Source organism: Vipera ursinii, assembly GCF_947247035.1.
Source record: "Vipera ursinii genome assembly, chromosome: 4".
Classification (NCBI taxonomy): domain Eukaryota; kingdom Metazoa; phylum Chordata; class Lepidosauria; order Squamata; family Viperidae; genus Vipera; species Vipera ursinii.
The window spans coordinates 46280128-46296638 of record NC_139514.1 but is presented as its reverse complement, the minus strand read 5'-3'; the positions used below and the strand labels follow the sequence as shown (position 1 = coordinate 46296638).

Sequence of the window (16511 nt, the reverse complement as noted above, 5' to 3'; positions counted from 1 at the left end):
TGCAGTTCCATTGAGGACCACATGCTGAGTACGGCCTGTCAGCCAGCTACGAATCCATCTGGTGGTGATGCTATCTAACCCACATTTTTCTATCTTATCAAGTAGTAGGTTGTGATCTACTTTATCAAATGCCTTGCTGAATTCACTATGAAAATAAATAATTCTACATATTTTAAACTTGTTCAATATCTTCTCAAGCTGTAATGTAATACATGCTAGCTAACCAACAATGTATTTTTGCCTTTTCAGAGGACAAGCAGATCAGTCTCTGTAGAAAAATAAATAAATAAACAACAACTGATCACATGTCAACAACTGCAACATTCAGGAAGAAATGACAGAATATTTCAGTCTTCAGAGATAGTATCTTGCTGACCCTCAGGTTACATTCTCCAAAATAGAAATTTAATTGAGAAACTCCAAATGAATCAGAACTAATGAACACTTGATTCCATTCACTTTTGCTTGAATAAATACAAATGGTTCTGTTTTACTACAGGTGTTGATTAACATAGCAAAACTGAGATTGCCACCAATTACAGATGTTATGAATTTTTTACTTTTATATTTTATTGCATTCGGAATGATTTCCAATCTTTGTGCATTTATATAAGTTTATAGAAAATTGGAGATACAGGAACCAATTCAGAATAATATTTCATGTGCCTGCTTTCCACAAAAAAATTGTATGGCATAGTAATAGTGTGGCATAGTAATTTTGTATGGATAGTAATTTTCTCACACTAAAGTTGGAAGTAACTAACAAAGCATATAAGTCATCATAAGATTCCTGCCATTCAATTGTTTATAGAGAATAAGAAAAAATAAGGATAAAAGATTATTGCATGGATAAAAGGGGATATTTATTTAAAATATTTGTATGGCCACCCATCTTAAAGACAAATGTGGTTCACAGGATAATGTCTATTTTCTGTTAAACTATTTCTCATGTCTCCTGTTTTCATTCACAATACTTTATTTAGTTTGTAATATATCTGTTCCTCTAATATAGTCTTTGGCATATTGTTTTATCACTTAAATTAGGTCTTCTGGAGTCATAGCAAAGAATGGTCCATCTATAACCTATCACATGATTATCAATCATCCTACCTTACCATTTTGTAAGAATGTTAATCTGTTGATTAATTAAATTAAGCACAAATGTTTTACTGCAGTGTTCTCCTTTGTATTGTCAGCGTAACTTAGAAACAGAATCACATTATATTATGACGCTTCAAATGCAGCTGCAGGAGTATAATTTCATAACTGTACTCTGTATCATTAGGAACACAGACTTATATAATTTAAACACTTTTTTGCTGGCAAAGCAAATGTTGCTGGTTTAACATTCAACTAACCTTTTATCTTTCTGCTCAGAAATTATTTTATGTCAGGTTCTCACAAATACAGTCCACAAAACTAGTCACTCCTCTTGTGATGGTTCTGTTTAGTTTTGTTTTATTTGGATGTTTGATTGATGTGTGGCCTTTGGCTGTAATAATAAAATTGATTGATTGAAAACTAGTCACTAGTCACAAAACAACCCACAGTTACTGATACCTTATAATTCTGAACAGTGTTCAGCAATAATAGAAGAGCTGTTTAATTAATTACATTAATGAAAGATTAAAACATAATTCTAAGCTAGACACAGTGGTGGGATTCAAATATGTGAACAACAAGTTCTCTGTGTGGATGTCACTTCCAGAACTCCATTCTGGGCCTGGGCAACAAATAATTAGCTACCGGTTCTACCAAATTGGTGCGAACTAGCTGAATACCACCACTGGCTAGACATATTAAATATCTATTAAAAATAATGATCTCTTATCTTTCTTAAAGGACAATTAGAATAAAGGGGCCTGCAATTTATTCCATAGTGCAGGCGAACCATCAAAAAGATCTCCCTCTTCTCCAATCTCCTCTTATCTCACAACATGATAGTTAGCAGACCTTCTCTAGATGGCCTCGTAGGACAAGTAATATATTGGATACGTTATTCCTGTTTATTCTAGAGGCTACCATATTATGATTCTAGATGACATTATAGCTGCACCTAAAAAAGGTTCCTATATAGACTTCTGACATTGATTGGTGGTGAGGCTATAGATCTTCTAATATTGCTTAGAGTTGGTATAAGAAGCAGCATAGATTCCACTTTCTTTTAGCTTACTGTTGCTCTGGAAGCATTTTCTATTTTTATGACTTCACTATTTTCTGGTTAATACCTTCATGGCTTCTTGTCAAAGAACAATGCTTTTAGATAAAAGTATTACTCAAGAACTTTGAAAAGTGGTTTAAATGTCAGTATACCTCACGGGTGTCAAACTCGCCATGTCACGTGACATGTCATGACTTTTTTTGCATTGCCAGAGCTGGGGTGGGCATGGCCTCTGCATGATGCAACCGGCCCACGGGCCGGCAGTTTGACACCCATGGTATAACTTGTATACTTGATGGTTGTATGGAGAAATATTAAAAATAGTATTGTTATTTGTTGCTGTGATGTTGCAGGCATTCCCCCAATTCTTTCTGGTACATGACCACTAGTCATATATATGATAATCAAGTGGTGTATTCTACATCCATGTTCTGTATGCATTTACTAGGTTTAACGTAAAGCAATATAGTAATTTTCCCTTGATCCTGATGAAATATTCTGGGTATATCCACCCAAACAAACCTAAGAGGTCCTAGGTAGTTTAAAATATCAAAATTTTTAAAAGATCAAAATTTGTATGTATATCTTAGTCAGCAGTTTTAGTATTTGTAGATTTCCAAAAGATGTACAGATCTAGTTACATTAAGCGATACAAGGGAAATATTTTTTGAATCACCGCATAAATATAAAAGAAAGTGAAACAATTTTTAGTTGTTTAGACATTTCTTAAGAAGAGAAACTATATTATTTTCTCATGGCATTTGTGCACCAAATTATTAATTATGACAGTGTTACTATTTTCTATGTAAGTGGCAAATGTATAAATGTTGGCATTAGTTCTCCTAGATGAATTTAAGACAATATAAAATAAAAGGCTAAAATACATTTATTATTTGTTCACCTAATAGAGCCTTCTTTTGCTATTTCTTGATCATATGGAACTTCAACTTTAAATAATGTAATTTACATTATGTGATTTAAATTTTAAATAATTTGAAATTTAGAAATTTTAAATTATCCTGGCAACCAATGTGAAGATGTCTCTCAAAAACATGCCAAGAGTCTATTCATTGCAAATTGATAACACCAGTGTCTTGCAGAAATGTATGGTAACCTCCCTGTCCATTGAGCCACATGGCTGTGGACGAACATTATTTTCTCTGGACACCAAATACTACTTTGAGAAGTCATAAAGGAACAGTTATTTTCAGTTGACAAAAAACAGTACAATTTTGAAAACAGAGGCTGAAAAATATTTATCTTCCAAAACCTAGTCTTACTCATCAATTTATTTGCAATATCTAAACTGAAGATATTGAAATATATCAAATTTGAATGCTGAACAGTAGACCAAAATATGTGATTTATGGAATTACCTACTTTCTGAGGCCTGCACAATGCACTAAACCATAAGCTAATTATACTGACTGAATTCACATAACACTGTAGAATCAATCAACCTAATCTATGTTTCGATACATTATGCAGCTCTAGCCAAAGACTTAAGAGGCCTACTTGGATTACACTGTTTAGCTTCTCAAGGGACTTGGACAGCACATAGGAGACATGAAGTATGTAAGTCTGATAAAATCCAACTGACCACTTGGTCAGAGAGCACTTATTGTAGGCTTGTAAAATAGTTCCTTACTGGCTTATTATAAACATGTTTCAATTTTAATTTCAAATTGAAAATCTTCCCAAAGACCATTAGACCACAGATCACATCTTTAATTAATTATTGTACTGTAAGCATAGCTCAGTACCTGAATACAGCTATAAGGCCTCTCTTTTGAAAAATGTTCAATAATAATAAAGGAAGATGTCATCTAAGCATGTGTAGCCCTATTGGGATTCCACAATGTTACACTATAGTAAATTGTTGGGAATTACTTTTCCATGATATATGATGTAGGATTTATGCTGCTCTTTGACCATAATAACAGTTGATTGATTGATTGATTGATTGATTGATTGATGCAGGATTATTAAAGAGCACTCTTTGAGCCTAAACTTCAAGACAGCTATATATCTACTTAATTGTCATGCCATCCAGGCCACATTCAGCTAGCTAGCTAATCAGCATGTCATAGGGTACTCTGTCAAATATTTGGCTGAAGTCAAAATATATTAAAGCTACATCTATTCAGGAAGCTACCTGATCAAAAAATGAGATAGTCTGGCAACATTTGTTCGTAATAAAAACTATGCTGCTTTCTGATAATTATCACATTGTTTTCCAGGGGCTTATATATCAGTGTCTTTATTATTTTCTCTTCAAATTTCTGCAATATCAGTGTCAAAATGTCTGGCTTCATAGTAGCCATTCATGGAAAAGTAACAACTCCCAGAGCTAAAATAATATAGAGAGACCCATTATTGCATTCTTTAGTTTCCAGACAGGGCAGGAAGATAACTATTACTGTATTCTAAATTCCTTGTTATATAGATTGATATATACTCATTATTTTCTGCTTGTATATTGTAGAAGTGTAGTTATTAGTTGAACATTATTAGCTTTATTGAAAATCTGCCTCTGGATTGTGCCATTCCTTTGTACAGTTGTTGAATATCAATCATTTTATGTCTGCTTCACTACTGAATAGTTTTTAATATTCCACTCTCCTACTTCAATATGTAAATGCAATCATGTACATTGACACTGCAGAAAAAAAATCTCAAATAAAAACAAAATGAAAAACAAAAATAAACTGACAGCAAACAACAGTCCTTAAGGAATAATGGCTTTGATTAACATATTGGTTGTTAAGTGGCAACTAATAAGATTAATTCTCTTCTCCCTTGCCCAGCAGTTACTTAAAGTAATTGTATTTTTTGAAAAGTGTATTATCATCATTTTGTGCTATGTGATGTCATAGAAACAACAGTGTGGGTTATGTACCACTCAGCAAATTTTCCTGACTCTGTCATCACAACTTTTTAAAATCCAACACTTCTGCTAGCTGAAGACATTCTAACCTATTGTCTTTTAAATAATAAGCACAGAGCATAAACAATAATTAGTGGTAATTGCATGAATCTATACCCTGCTTACAACAGTATTATTTCAAATCATGATTCAGAACATCACTGCAATATGGAAAATAGTCATAAGGCACTTAGGAGCAAGGGAGATAAAACAGGACAATACCTGTAAAATACAGTAAACTTCATGTCGTGAAAGAACCAGAACAGTAAAAGGTGGACTAAGTAATAAAGGTCATGACTAGATTATGGAACTCATTGTGAAAATTCTGAAAACTCAAGCTATCTTTTTGAAGTTTATTTTAGAGGTAAAACTGAATAGTAGTAGCAGAACTGTCCATTGTCTTTGATAATGCAAAACAATTTACCATCGCTGTTTGATTGTACTTAAAAAGGGGAAAGAGGGGGAAATAACCACTCTGGATAGACTTACTGCACATCTAAACTGAACTCTTAATCTACTCCTCTCCTGTAGTCATAGATAAGAAAATCCTGGCTGAGTCACTTCGGCAAGAATTGTGACTGCATATGACTATGTCCTCCTCCACTGGACTTCCTGGTATGCCCTCCCTTTTCCAGGAAAACATCTGCCGATCATTTTTCTTCCTATGGGGAAATATTACACACATCTGCAGAAATATATGTAAATACTGTAAATACATTTGCAAAGTACAGTTAAATGTATATGTACAAAGTTAAGGCATCAAGATACACATATATGAGCCTTAATGCCATAGTGGTTAGCAGGGCTTTTTTTCTCATAGAATGCTCAGAACGGAGTTCCGGCACCTTTTTTGGATGGAACCTTGTAGGATAGGCAAGGCGGGTTGTATAACATGTGTGAGTTCCAGCACCTTTTTCTTTTACAAAAAAAGCACTGGTGGTTAGAATGCAGTGTTGCAGGTTAACTCTCGGAGCTTGCTTGTTTTCTTACAGATGTTTCATCTGTGCTAGTGATGACATCACCTAGTTTGGGTAATGAAACATCTGCAAGAAAACAAGCAAGCTCAGAGAGCATCAAGGATCCCTCATGTCAACCCTGAGCTACAAATATTCTCCTTTATCAGGTTAATTCTGCTCACAATCAGGAGTTTGATCCTGACCAGCTTAGCTTGATGCAGCCTTCCATCGTTCCAAGTGAGGACCCAGATTGTTGAAGGAAATATGATAAAGCACTATGGAACAGTATATAAGTCTATGTGCTATTGTTATATATTCAAACACAAGGACCATCTTTCAGAAGAAATTTCTTTTCTTGACACCCTGTTGTACCCTATTGTCTTCTAAGGGAGGGCTTTTCAACCTTTTCACAGATTGTACCACTTTTAGGACATGACAATATTTGAGTACCACCAGTGTTTAGCAAGGTATCAAAAACTTGATGACTTAAAAAAAGTGGGGGGTTGGGTTTTACTGATAAGATTCATTTGTTGTTATAGTAATGGCTAGTTTATAATATTATATTAAAGTAAAAAGTTGAGGTTCAATGTTAATGCTTCCTTCTACTGCAACAGAGGAAGTATGCTCTTTTTCCCTTCTCCACCTCACTTTTTCCCCTTTTTCCTCCCCACTGTGTCCTACTATTTCAGACATGTCAAACACAAGGCCCGGGGGCCGGATCCGGCCCGCGAAGTGGTTTCATGTGGCCTGCGAAGCCATCCTGGAAACAGTGAGGGAATGGCCCCCGCTGCCTTGGCCCTGGCCCAGAGACCCTCCTTCTGCCAGAGACCCCCAGATCTGTCCCACTCCTGCCCAGCCTCCCATAGGCACCCTTGATGCGAATGATGTAGAGTTGGCCATGCCCACCCAGTAGGCTATACGCACTCTAGCCACGCCCACCCAGTAGGCCACACCCACCCTGGCCATACCCACCCGGCCCCCTGAGGGCAACTGCAATGCTGATGCGGCCCTCAATAAAATTGAGTTTGACACCCCTGTACTATTTCCTTTGGTATTTTTGTATTTTATTCTATAATCTAATAAAATATTACAAACTGTAGCAAAAAAGAAAAAAAGTACCAGCTTTAATTTCTTTGGTGGCTGTTCCTCTGCTGAATCACTTTCCCTTTGCACTGACAAATGTATGATGAATTTATCCATGTTTATTAATATGCGCCACTACCAGCTAGTTCAGGAGTCTTCAAACTTGGCACTTTTAAGACTTGTGGACTTCAACTCCCAGAATTCCTCAGCCCTCATGGCTGGTTGAGGAATTCTGGGAGTTGAAGTCCACAGGTCTTAAAGTTGCTAAGTTTGTAGACTCCTGAACTAGCTGGTTGGCTCTTCTTCCTCTTTCCCTTCTGAGCTCTTCCACAGTGTAGTAAGAATGCACTGCTCCAATCCCTTCCCTGTACCCTTGAAGACACAGGAATCGAGTGCAAAGCAATAAAATAAAATAAACACAAACTCCGTTGTTGTTTTTCTCTTTAAGCTGCCTCAGGCGTGTCACAATGTTGCAATCCTTCACTGAAAGGCTCCAGCAATTGCAAAAAGCTTTAGCTTTAAATTAAGCCAGTTTACCTTCTCACAGAGACTCAATTAAAAGAGGTAAAACTAATTACATTTGTTTAAAGGGATTAAACCTTTCCTGTTGTCTTTTTTTCCCTTCTCCCACCCAAACCACATTCTTTTATAGCCTCTCCTCTCTTCCCCCCCCCTTTTTTTTCTTCAGTTCACCTCCAGCTCCAAGCTGCTTCCGGAAGCTCCAGTCAGCTGGAGCCAATCAGCTGGAGCTCTGCCGGCTCCTGGGGCTTCTGCTGAGCCCAGACAGTCCTGCAACTGCCTATCCCTCTCCCTCAGGTTTGGCTTGCTTAGGCTCATTCCCCTCTGCTATACTGGGCTAGTAGTCGCATACCACCTGCCACATGGCAAAGTACCACAGGTGGTACGTGTACCACCGGTGGAAAAGCCCTGTTCTAAGGCAAAGTAGAGTTGAAATAGGAATGCATCATTTCATGTTTTTCCAGATCCTTAAGGGTATTTTTTTTATTTTATTTTTTTAGTTTCCGTAGAAAAGCCCTAGGAGAAAAAACAGCTAGCTCAGGAAAAGCAAAATACTAGTTAAAAATGTTTTGCCAGACCAAATATGTCCAGCTTGTTAAACAAAGGTAATAGCAATTCTTCTATTTCAGTCATTTGTTAAAAAAAAAGATCTAGAAAACATTAGAGACGAGGAAGGGCAGCTATAAACTCAGCTTGTGCTACTATTTATTCCTCTACAAAAGTAACTTCTTATAACTTCTGACCTGCTTATAAATCTACAGTAAATGAAAGTAAATCACTCCAGTCAAAACCGAGAAGTCAAGATGACATGAGAAAACAATGTTAAAAACACAGCTGAGTTTTGTATATATAAATCACTTCCCTACATGGTGAAATTGTGTGCTTCTTCCTTCAAATAACAGTTATAGATCTGTTTTAAAAGGGTTCAATATCTTTTAAAGCACAAGGTACAGTATCTAGAGCTCCATCCTCCGATGATTCTTCCATACCCTAACAACATTTTATGTTATTTCTGCTATCTCTGATTACTGATGAAACACTACTGAGGTCACTAGACAATTTACAATAATAATAGGAAGAATTCATTTAGATTGCTAATAGAAAAATGATACTTATAATCTAAATAGGACAGAAATGTGGTATGTAGTTGCTAAAACCAAATGTATCTGAGGAGCTGTCTTTTTCCAATGGAATTAGCCCACTGACTCCTGCCAATGGAAGAGACCTGCTACAGATCACATCTGCTAACAAATTCTAGCAGACAAGGTCAAGGAGAAGAGGCTTTACACTGTGGCCCCGTCCATGTGGAACATTTTATCACACGAAGTGAGAACTGTTCCTATCCTTTTGGTCTTACAGAAAGGAATTAAAACTTGTCTTTGCCAATTGGCTTGTTTTGCTGCAGGGCACTCACAGCTGGAGGTGGTTGACAGAGTAAGAGGACTCATCCCCATGCTATCCATCTCTTAGTCTTTGTGTTTTGTATATTTCTAAATTTTTAACTTAAAATCAGAGTCATAGATTAAAAATGTGTTTCAATTTATGTTGTTTGCCTTGGTGTTTGTTTAGTGTTCCAAACATGTAAGAACTGACAGTCAGTGATTTCTTGATAGACTATGATAAACAAGATACATGATCGTAAACCACAAATAAAGCCAAACACTAATGAGAGATCATTAATATTTTTTATATAAATGACAACTTGTCTTCCTAGGTCTGTCCCATGAGCAGCACAACAGAGTTTCAAAAGCAAGCATATCTAACAAACAGTGCTTTTTTTGTAAAAGAAAAAGGTGCCAGAACTCACACATGTCATACAACCCGCCTTGCCTACCCTACAAGGTTCCATCCAAAAAAGGTTCCGGAACTCCGTTCTGAGCGTTCTATGAGAAAAAAAGCCCTAACAAATCTGAATGCTATGTAGATCGTTTTGGATCCACAAGGTAAAAGCAGAATCAACTTTCATCTAATCTGGATGGAATTTTGTTGGCATTCATCTGATTATTTACTAATCCAGACATCAGTATAGCACTCCATTCATCCAGTATAGCACTCCATTCATCTAAATCAAATGGCAATGACTCCAGAAGGATGTCAGCAAGCATCAGCAATATCTTTTTCCAAATTCTGAAATCATCTTATTCTCCCAAAGGATATTGCCGTGCATTTGTCCAATGTATCAGCTTCCAATAGTACTATTATCTGTGTCTCTTGAAATGCTTTTATAGAATCAAGACTACACCGTTGTACCTCCTACACTCCAATAAGATCTGTTCCTTCCCTTTCACATTTATTGGGCCAGCATAACTACAGGTAGACATATAGACTAATGGATCAATACAATAATAAAGCAACTAATGCCACCATTGTCTAGTGTCTCAGTTCTGTGGAATATTTAAAAATCCTTACATCAAGTACAAATGATGACTTAGCAGTCTGCATATACAAAAGAGGATTTGGAATATGAATTATGATTGCCTATTAATCATCCACAGAAACAAGACTTTTCTAACAGAAATATCACCAGGAAATTCTTTTACTCTTTCAGTTGCATTAAGTTTAGCTCAAGCTATTGTGGGATATCTGGAGACAAAAGTGTTTCTTTAGTCCTTTTCCATAAGTGTATTTCCTTTCTACTGTGACCATGACCACAGATTTCTTTCCTGCTCATGGCCCAATCAACACTTCTGTCTAGATTGAAATGCCACTTTTTCTTATTCAGAACAAGCAGGTTGATCAGAAGTTCTAGTTCTTACAGAAATGTTCCATCACATCAGTAGATAAAATGGATAAGGGTTTGTTATATATCACCTGAGATGTATCATACTTAAGAGAATCCAATAAAATGTGTAAGGGTAGATATTTTTTCTTGTCCCTTTTTTTTTCTTGTATCTAGTTTCCTATCCTTCTTTTACCTGCAACCTGATAAGAACTAAATCCAAAAATGGTGGCAGTACAATTGATTTTAAGATAAATTAACTTTCTAATTCATCAAATAAAATAAGATCTTTACTGATTAACTGGTTGACCTAATGGGTATTTGCATAGGCCCCCACCTTTTTTCCTAATGAATTAACCATCTTAATCCAATCACCTCAGCTGGACTATGTGATAATGGCTTTTTGAATTCACTTGATTTTCCAAAATTGAATCAACAATTTTAAATGGATTGGATCTCTTTTGCACAGGCCTATTGAAGCACACTGCTTAGCATTGGAAGCCATGTACTTTGCTTCTCACAGTCAGTTCAAATACCAATCTGCAGGTATTCTCAGTATAGGAAAAGGGAATATAATCTGTATACCTCAGTATGTGAAATAATGGTTGATGGCAGAAAAACGTTATTCATCTTTAACAAGGCTGGACAAATCTTTTAAGGAGCACTTTCTTCTGACGAAGATGTGTGTATCTGTACACTTCTTTCACTATGAGATCACCAGAATAAATCTGCTCACTTGGAAAGAAATTTGAAAGGTCCTGCTGAAGACCTGAATCTCTGAAAGGGTCTCATCCACACAGAACCCATACCACAGCTTTCTCAATGGCGGTGCCCATTTATGCAGTAAGACACATACATCCATCATAATTCATGAATAACAAAGTAATACACAGGAAGATTAAAAACTGTCACAGTGTAAAGTGGTTGGGCCATATTGGACAATATTTGCTTCTGCATTCTCATAACTAAAGGGGAAAATTTGTCAACACTGTAGTTTGCCAAAAGCAACCAGCTAGTCATCATTCATCATCTGGATCATCCAGGCCTTTCATTGGAGATCTAATTAATGCAGAACATATTTACAGTCATAAAATTTACAGTAGAAAGGTGTGCTATGAATATTCTGTAGTCAAGGGAATCACATTGGTACTTCATAATTGTAGAAATCTTTCATGATATGCCTTCAGTGAGAGAAAACAAGGAAACATATTTAGGGAAAATAGACAGCAATATCTACAGCATGTTAAGAATTGGCAGCCCTTTAAAAGAACCATATATGGGACCAGCTGTTCTTTTAAAAGGCTGCCAAACCTTAACATACTGTAGATATCACTGTCTAATTTGCCCTCATATATAAGAATTATCTCCCCACTAACAAGTATCTATAGAAAAGTAAAATGTGTTTCCTTTGGATATTAGATTTTGGTATCTATTCCAACTTGTGGGTGCCATTATCATCTTTAAAATTGTCATGTTTTGTCACAAAATCCACAATCAAAAGACAAATGTCATTCCTGGCCTTGATAGAATGGAGCACATTGTTTCTGTGACACAAATTACTTCAACATAGTGAATCATATTTGTCCTAACCAACCTAGTCTTTCATATGTCATTAATTTGTTTCTACTGTATATGCCATGAATGGAATACTTGTGGACTTCACGATATTGAATTTGTACCAGCCAATCCAGGAGGGACAACAAGGAACAACTGGAGGGGTACAGATTACTTACTTCCATGTACTCTGCAACTTTACACACACTATACCCAATTTAAACTTTTTTTTAAGTTGAATGCAGCACACAATCACAGTTAAAATGAGATCAGTATCTCTGTGGTGAATTCTTGGCCCTCCCGTGGTAGAAAGCTTCCCCATCTATGATTATTTGCAGTGGCATGACACAGGTGAGAAAATCCATTATGTAATGTCTCAGAAAAATGTAGGGTCCTTGGTGCTCTTTGAGCTTGGTTCATTTCTTGCAAACTAGGTAACATCGTCAGGACTCTTCATTTCAACCCACAGCTACAAATATTCTCCTTTGTTGGTATCAGAAACATGCCTGCTCTATTTTGTAACAATTCTATATCCAGAACTGGCCAGTTATAACATTAAGGGAAACAATATTTTGAACTCTAGCCCATAACAAAGAAAATGTAAGTCAAGTGTGTAATGTGGACTTCTTGTGGGGGAAAAAATGTGAGATTTCTTTGAAAAAAAATGGTTTCATGAATATCCTTAGAAAATATGGACATCTCTTTTCTTATAAACAAAGACACAGTATGTTAGACTTTAGTCTATAAGGAAATAGATAAGCTGAACTGCCCTCCAGCTCTATTATTCTCTAAAGATACATATTCCAAAATGACTAACTTGAAATTGGTTCCCCATTTTCTATTTTAGTGAACCATTTTCATACAAATAACTACTACTACGATGTAGCAAATAGTTGAAAGAGAACTTCTGATAGTGATACAGTTTGCTTCAAAGATTATATGGTTTGGACATATGAGAATATTTTAGGCTAGAAAAGTATCTTCATTTAATCAATTTTGGTATGTTTGCTTTTAAATATTCATAATGTAAAAAGAAAGACTTATTCTCTGTTTATACTTTATGGAGTCACTGACTCTAATTGACAGCTGTTCTCAAAACCTGAGCTTTTTCAACCGCATGGTCAATCAGAAGATTGTAATCATATTTGAAAGTTTGAAACCTTAGACATATGCAAAAGATGCTTCATACTTTTGTGCCCCAGGAGCAGAGTAGGATGGGGAAATGACTGCAGAATACATTATACAGCCTTGGTGGAGGAAGGGTGAATATTTTTGTTCATATTAATTGAAATTAAAAGTTTAGTGGATGCTCTGGGAACAAAAAAAAATTAGAAGATTAGAATAATTAGAATAGATTGCTTGGAAACATAAGCCAAAACCTAGAAAAACACATTTTCATTATACCAAAATTACTATTAGTTGTATTTATTAGTACAGAGAGTCATTCCATCATAACTGTTATATGATTCTGAGCATTTCTTTTTCTCTGCGAGTGTAACACATTATGATGTTTAATGGACATACTATTAATAGCAGAAAAAGCCAGATAAAGCAAACAACATTTCAAAGTCAGTAGTATGGGAGTAGATGGCGTGAGAAGGCAAACGTGCTTGGAAAATCAGAAGACTGGAGGATACAGATGTAGCATCTCAGCAGTCAGTGTTCGTGTCTAAATCTAAACGTCAAATTCTCTCACATAGTGTCATCTAAACTTTCAGCTGGCACTGCTCATTCTCCCCGGGGTGTACAAAACTAGACACAGATTACTTCTAGATATCCACGAGATGCATCTACCTTAATCACAATGCCCTTGGGATTGGGAGATGTTCCGGAGAATTTTCTCTTTCGAAACTTTTAGCCATTGTTCAAAGGACCGCCAACAGCTCTTGGTCAGCTGCAGCAGAAAGCAAGCGGGAGGATAACAAAGCACAGCCCTAGAGATTACAACGGGACCTCTTGGAGGAGCGGAATCCAAGAACGAACTTTTCTCCCAAACGGGAATAGATGGGATGCGTCTTCCCTTTTTTATTTTTTATTTTTATTTTTACTCACCACTCAAGAGGCGCTGAGAGAAGCAGCTCTGCGCCCACAGCAACCAGGCGACCAGCAGCAGCGGGATGGGAGATCGGCCCTGGGAAGGCAACATAGCAGCGACCGGCTGAGGGAACGTCTCGCCAAGCCTCAAGAAGATAGGAGAAGATAGCTTGCAAGCAGCAGCCGCCAGCAGCAGCGCCTCTCTGGGAGCAAGTCACCGAAGGGGTCTCTGCGCTGGGGGCGTAGTAGAAGTACTAAGCCGCGGCAGCTGCAGCAGCTAAGGCTTCCCGAGACCCCGCCTCCGGCTTGGTGGTGACCCTTCCGCTCATCTCCTGCTCCAAGAAATGCAACGCCTTGGCTGGTCAACCCCAGCCTCAGGCAGACCTGTCCGCAGAGACCAAAGACTCTGGTTGGCGGAGCCCCTGGTTGGTTGGCTGGCTGGCCCTGCCTGCTAATGCTGGAAGCCAGGCAGTGGGAAAGCTTTAGCTGCTCTCTGCTGGTTATATAGGCCTTTTGCCAACCGGGAGTCTCGGTTGGGGAAAAGCTGTCCCCATCCTATTGATCTCTAGTCTGAAATTGAAGCAGGGGAGCTTTCGGAGGGGGGGGGGAGGAGGGGGCACTCGAAAACAGCGGATTCAGCAGCCCCCCCCACCTCCCTCCCGAGCGGGTTGTTGCAGGGGCTATTAAAAGCGGTGGCCAACATTCATCTGGCAAACGAAAGCCGTCGCCATCGATCTTTCCCAGTGTTCAGGTTTAATTGAGGGCTGCCAAGAAATGCATAAAGTATGTGGTTTTATTCTGCTGGGTTTTTAAACTTCCCTTCTTTTATCTGCATACTCATCTCAATCTGATAACTACCCTAATCCAGATATTATTTTTTTTTCAAATGTGGCATTGGATGGTGATGCTTAAAAGTTATTAACGAGCATACGCAGAGTGCTTTTCCCATAGCAGGGAGTAAATAAGCATATACAGCCCATCTCAACGTGAGGTAGCCTAGAGCAAGCAGATGTCAGCGTATCTTTCCAAGACTGATAAATCAGAAACGGCACAGGGTCAAAGAATGAATCCTTGATGTCAGATTAGTGACCCAGGTGAACTATAAGACAACATGTTCCATTATATTATTAAAGTATAAATGATCACATACAGTATAACATTTTGTTACAAAGGTCAGTTTTACTATTGCAGATGAAAAGCAAGTCACACTAAACTGCCACATAATTGTTAGAAATTATGTGAGAAATTATGTGAGAAATTGGATTCCCACGTTGCACTGACATGGTTGTTTGAACTATTGCTTGCTGCATAAGCCTTATTCCATGGCTGGATTCACACATCATGTTAAATCAAAATCCCCAAACTCCATATTATGGCTTGCATAATGTACAGAGGCAGCCAATACTTTCTTCTGCTGGGGATTATATTCTATTATTTCAAATGGGCATTTAATCCATTACGTTGTATCTAGTTTCAATGATCAACCAGGGGCTTATATTAATTAATACATTTTTACTCTATGCAAAAACCTACTCTAGGTATTGCTGGCCAAACTACTTGTTCCAAGGAAACAAATCATTTGCAGTGATCCTTTTGGCACAGAAAATACTGTATGGATTGAACAAATAATGGGTTCAATTAAATATCAGTATATCCTAGAAAAGGATATCTCACAATGAGTGAAGAAATTCATTGAAATATACAATTTCACCAGGGGTACCCAAAATATCCATTGAGTTTCTAACTGGACACTAAATTATAAACCTTTAAAGATCAACAACTTGTAGGCCTCAGGCACATTTAACTCTTGTTTTCATTTCATGTAATCTTTGGCCTTATTTTTTTAAAAGAGGGAGACAGAGAGCGGCAGAGAGTGACAGAGTACTTTCTTATAAGTAGAAAAGATGGATAAAGAGGATGAAGAAAAAAGAAAATGTAATGGAAGAAAAAGTTAAAACAAGGTAGATGTTTAGTCTACATTTGGCTCCACACAGCACCAGCATGCTTTAGATCCTGGAATAGAGCTCAGTGTCATTTCTGGAGAATGAATATATCTGGTTTACAGAAATATAAAGTACTGCCATGGATGAAGATATAGTAATATATACTTGCTCCCCTCCGTAAAATATATTTCTTTAGTTTGAATTTGTCATTTAACAAAAGGCAAACCAGTGGTTCTACTTATCCTTTGTCCCCTGCAATGCTGTTTACTATCTATCTATCTATCTATCTATCTATCTATCTATCTATCTATCTATCTATCATTATCTAATTCATTCACTTAGCAAAAAGCACGTATCTGATTCTGCCCATCAACAAATGTTTGAATAAAATTAGTAAAGGAAAGAAAGAAGTTGGTCCTGACACAGTTTCTTCTGTGTCTAGAGCAGACATCTGATCAACTTTAGCTAGCGTCTTCACCAAAACTGGGGGGGTTGGGGTGGGGTTCAGATGTGATTGTATGTAAGAATGGCATAAGAACAGCAATAGAGCATCAATGCTACTCTGAATTTACTCAAGGTCTTAACAGCTTTATCTAAAGGACATTAGCTTATGTTG

The 16511-nt window shown here is 37.2% G+C and overlaps 1 protein-coding gene across 1 annotated transcript in view; it reads right to left on the bottom strand.

The window, feature by feature from the left end:
- The window catches only part of CHODL (chondrolectin), a gene marked incomplete at both ends in the record, with an annotated part of 30290 nt that extends 16226 nt beyond the window's left edge, over window positions 1-14064 (bottom strand). Inside the window, one exon of the mRNA XM_083362784.1 lies at window positions 13971-14064. Within this exon, the coding sequence (XP_083218910.1) occupies window positions 13971-14064 (94 nt within the window). The remainder of the gene's footprint in view (window positions 1-13970) is intronic.
- Window positions 14065-16511: the final 2447 nt, after the last annotated feature.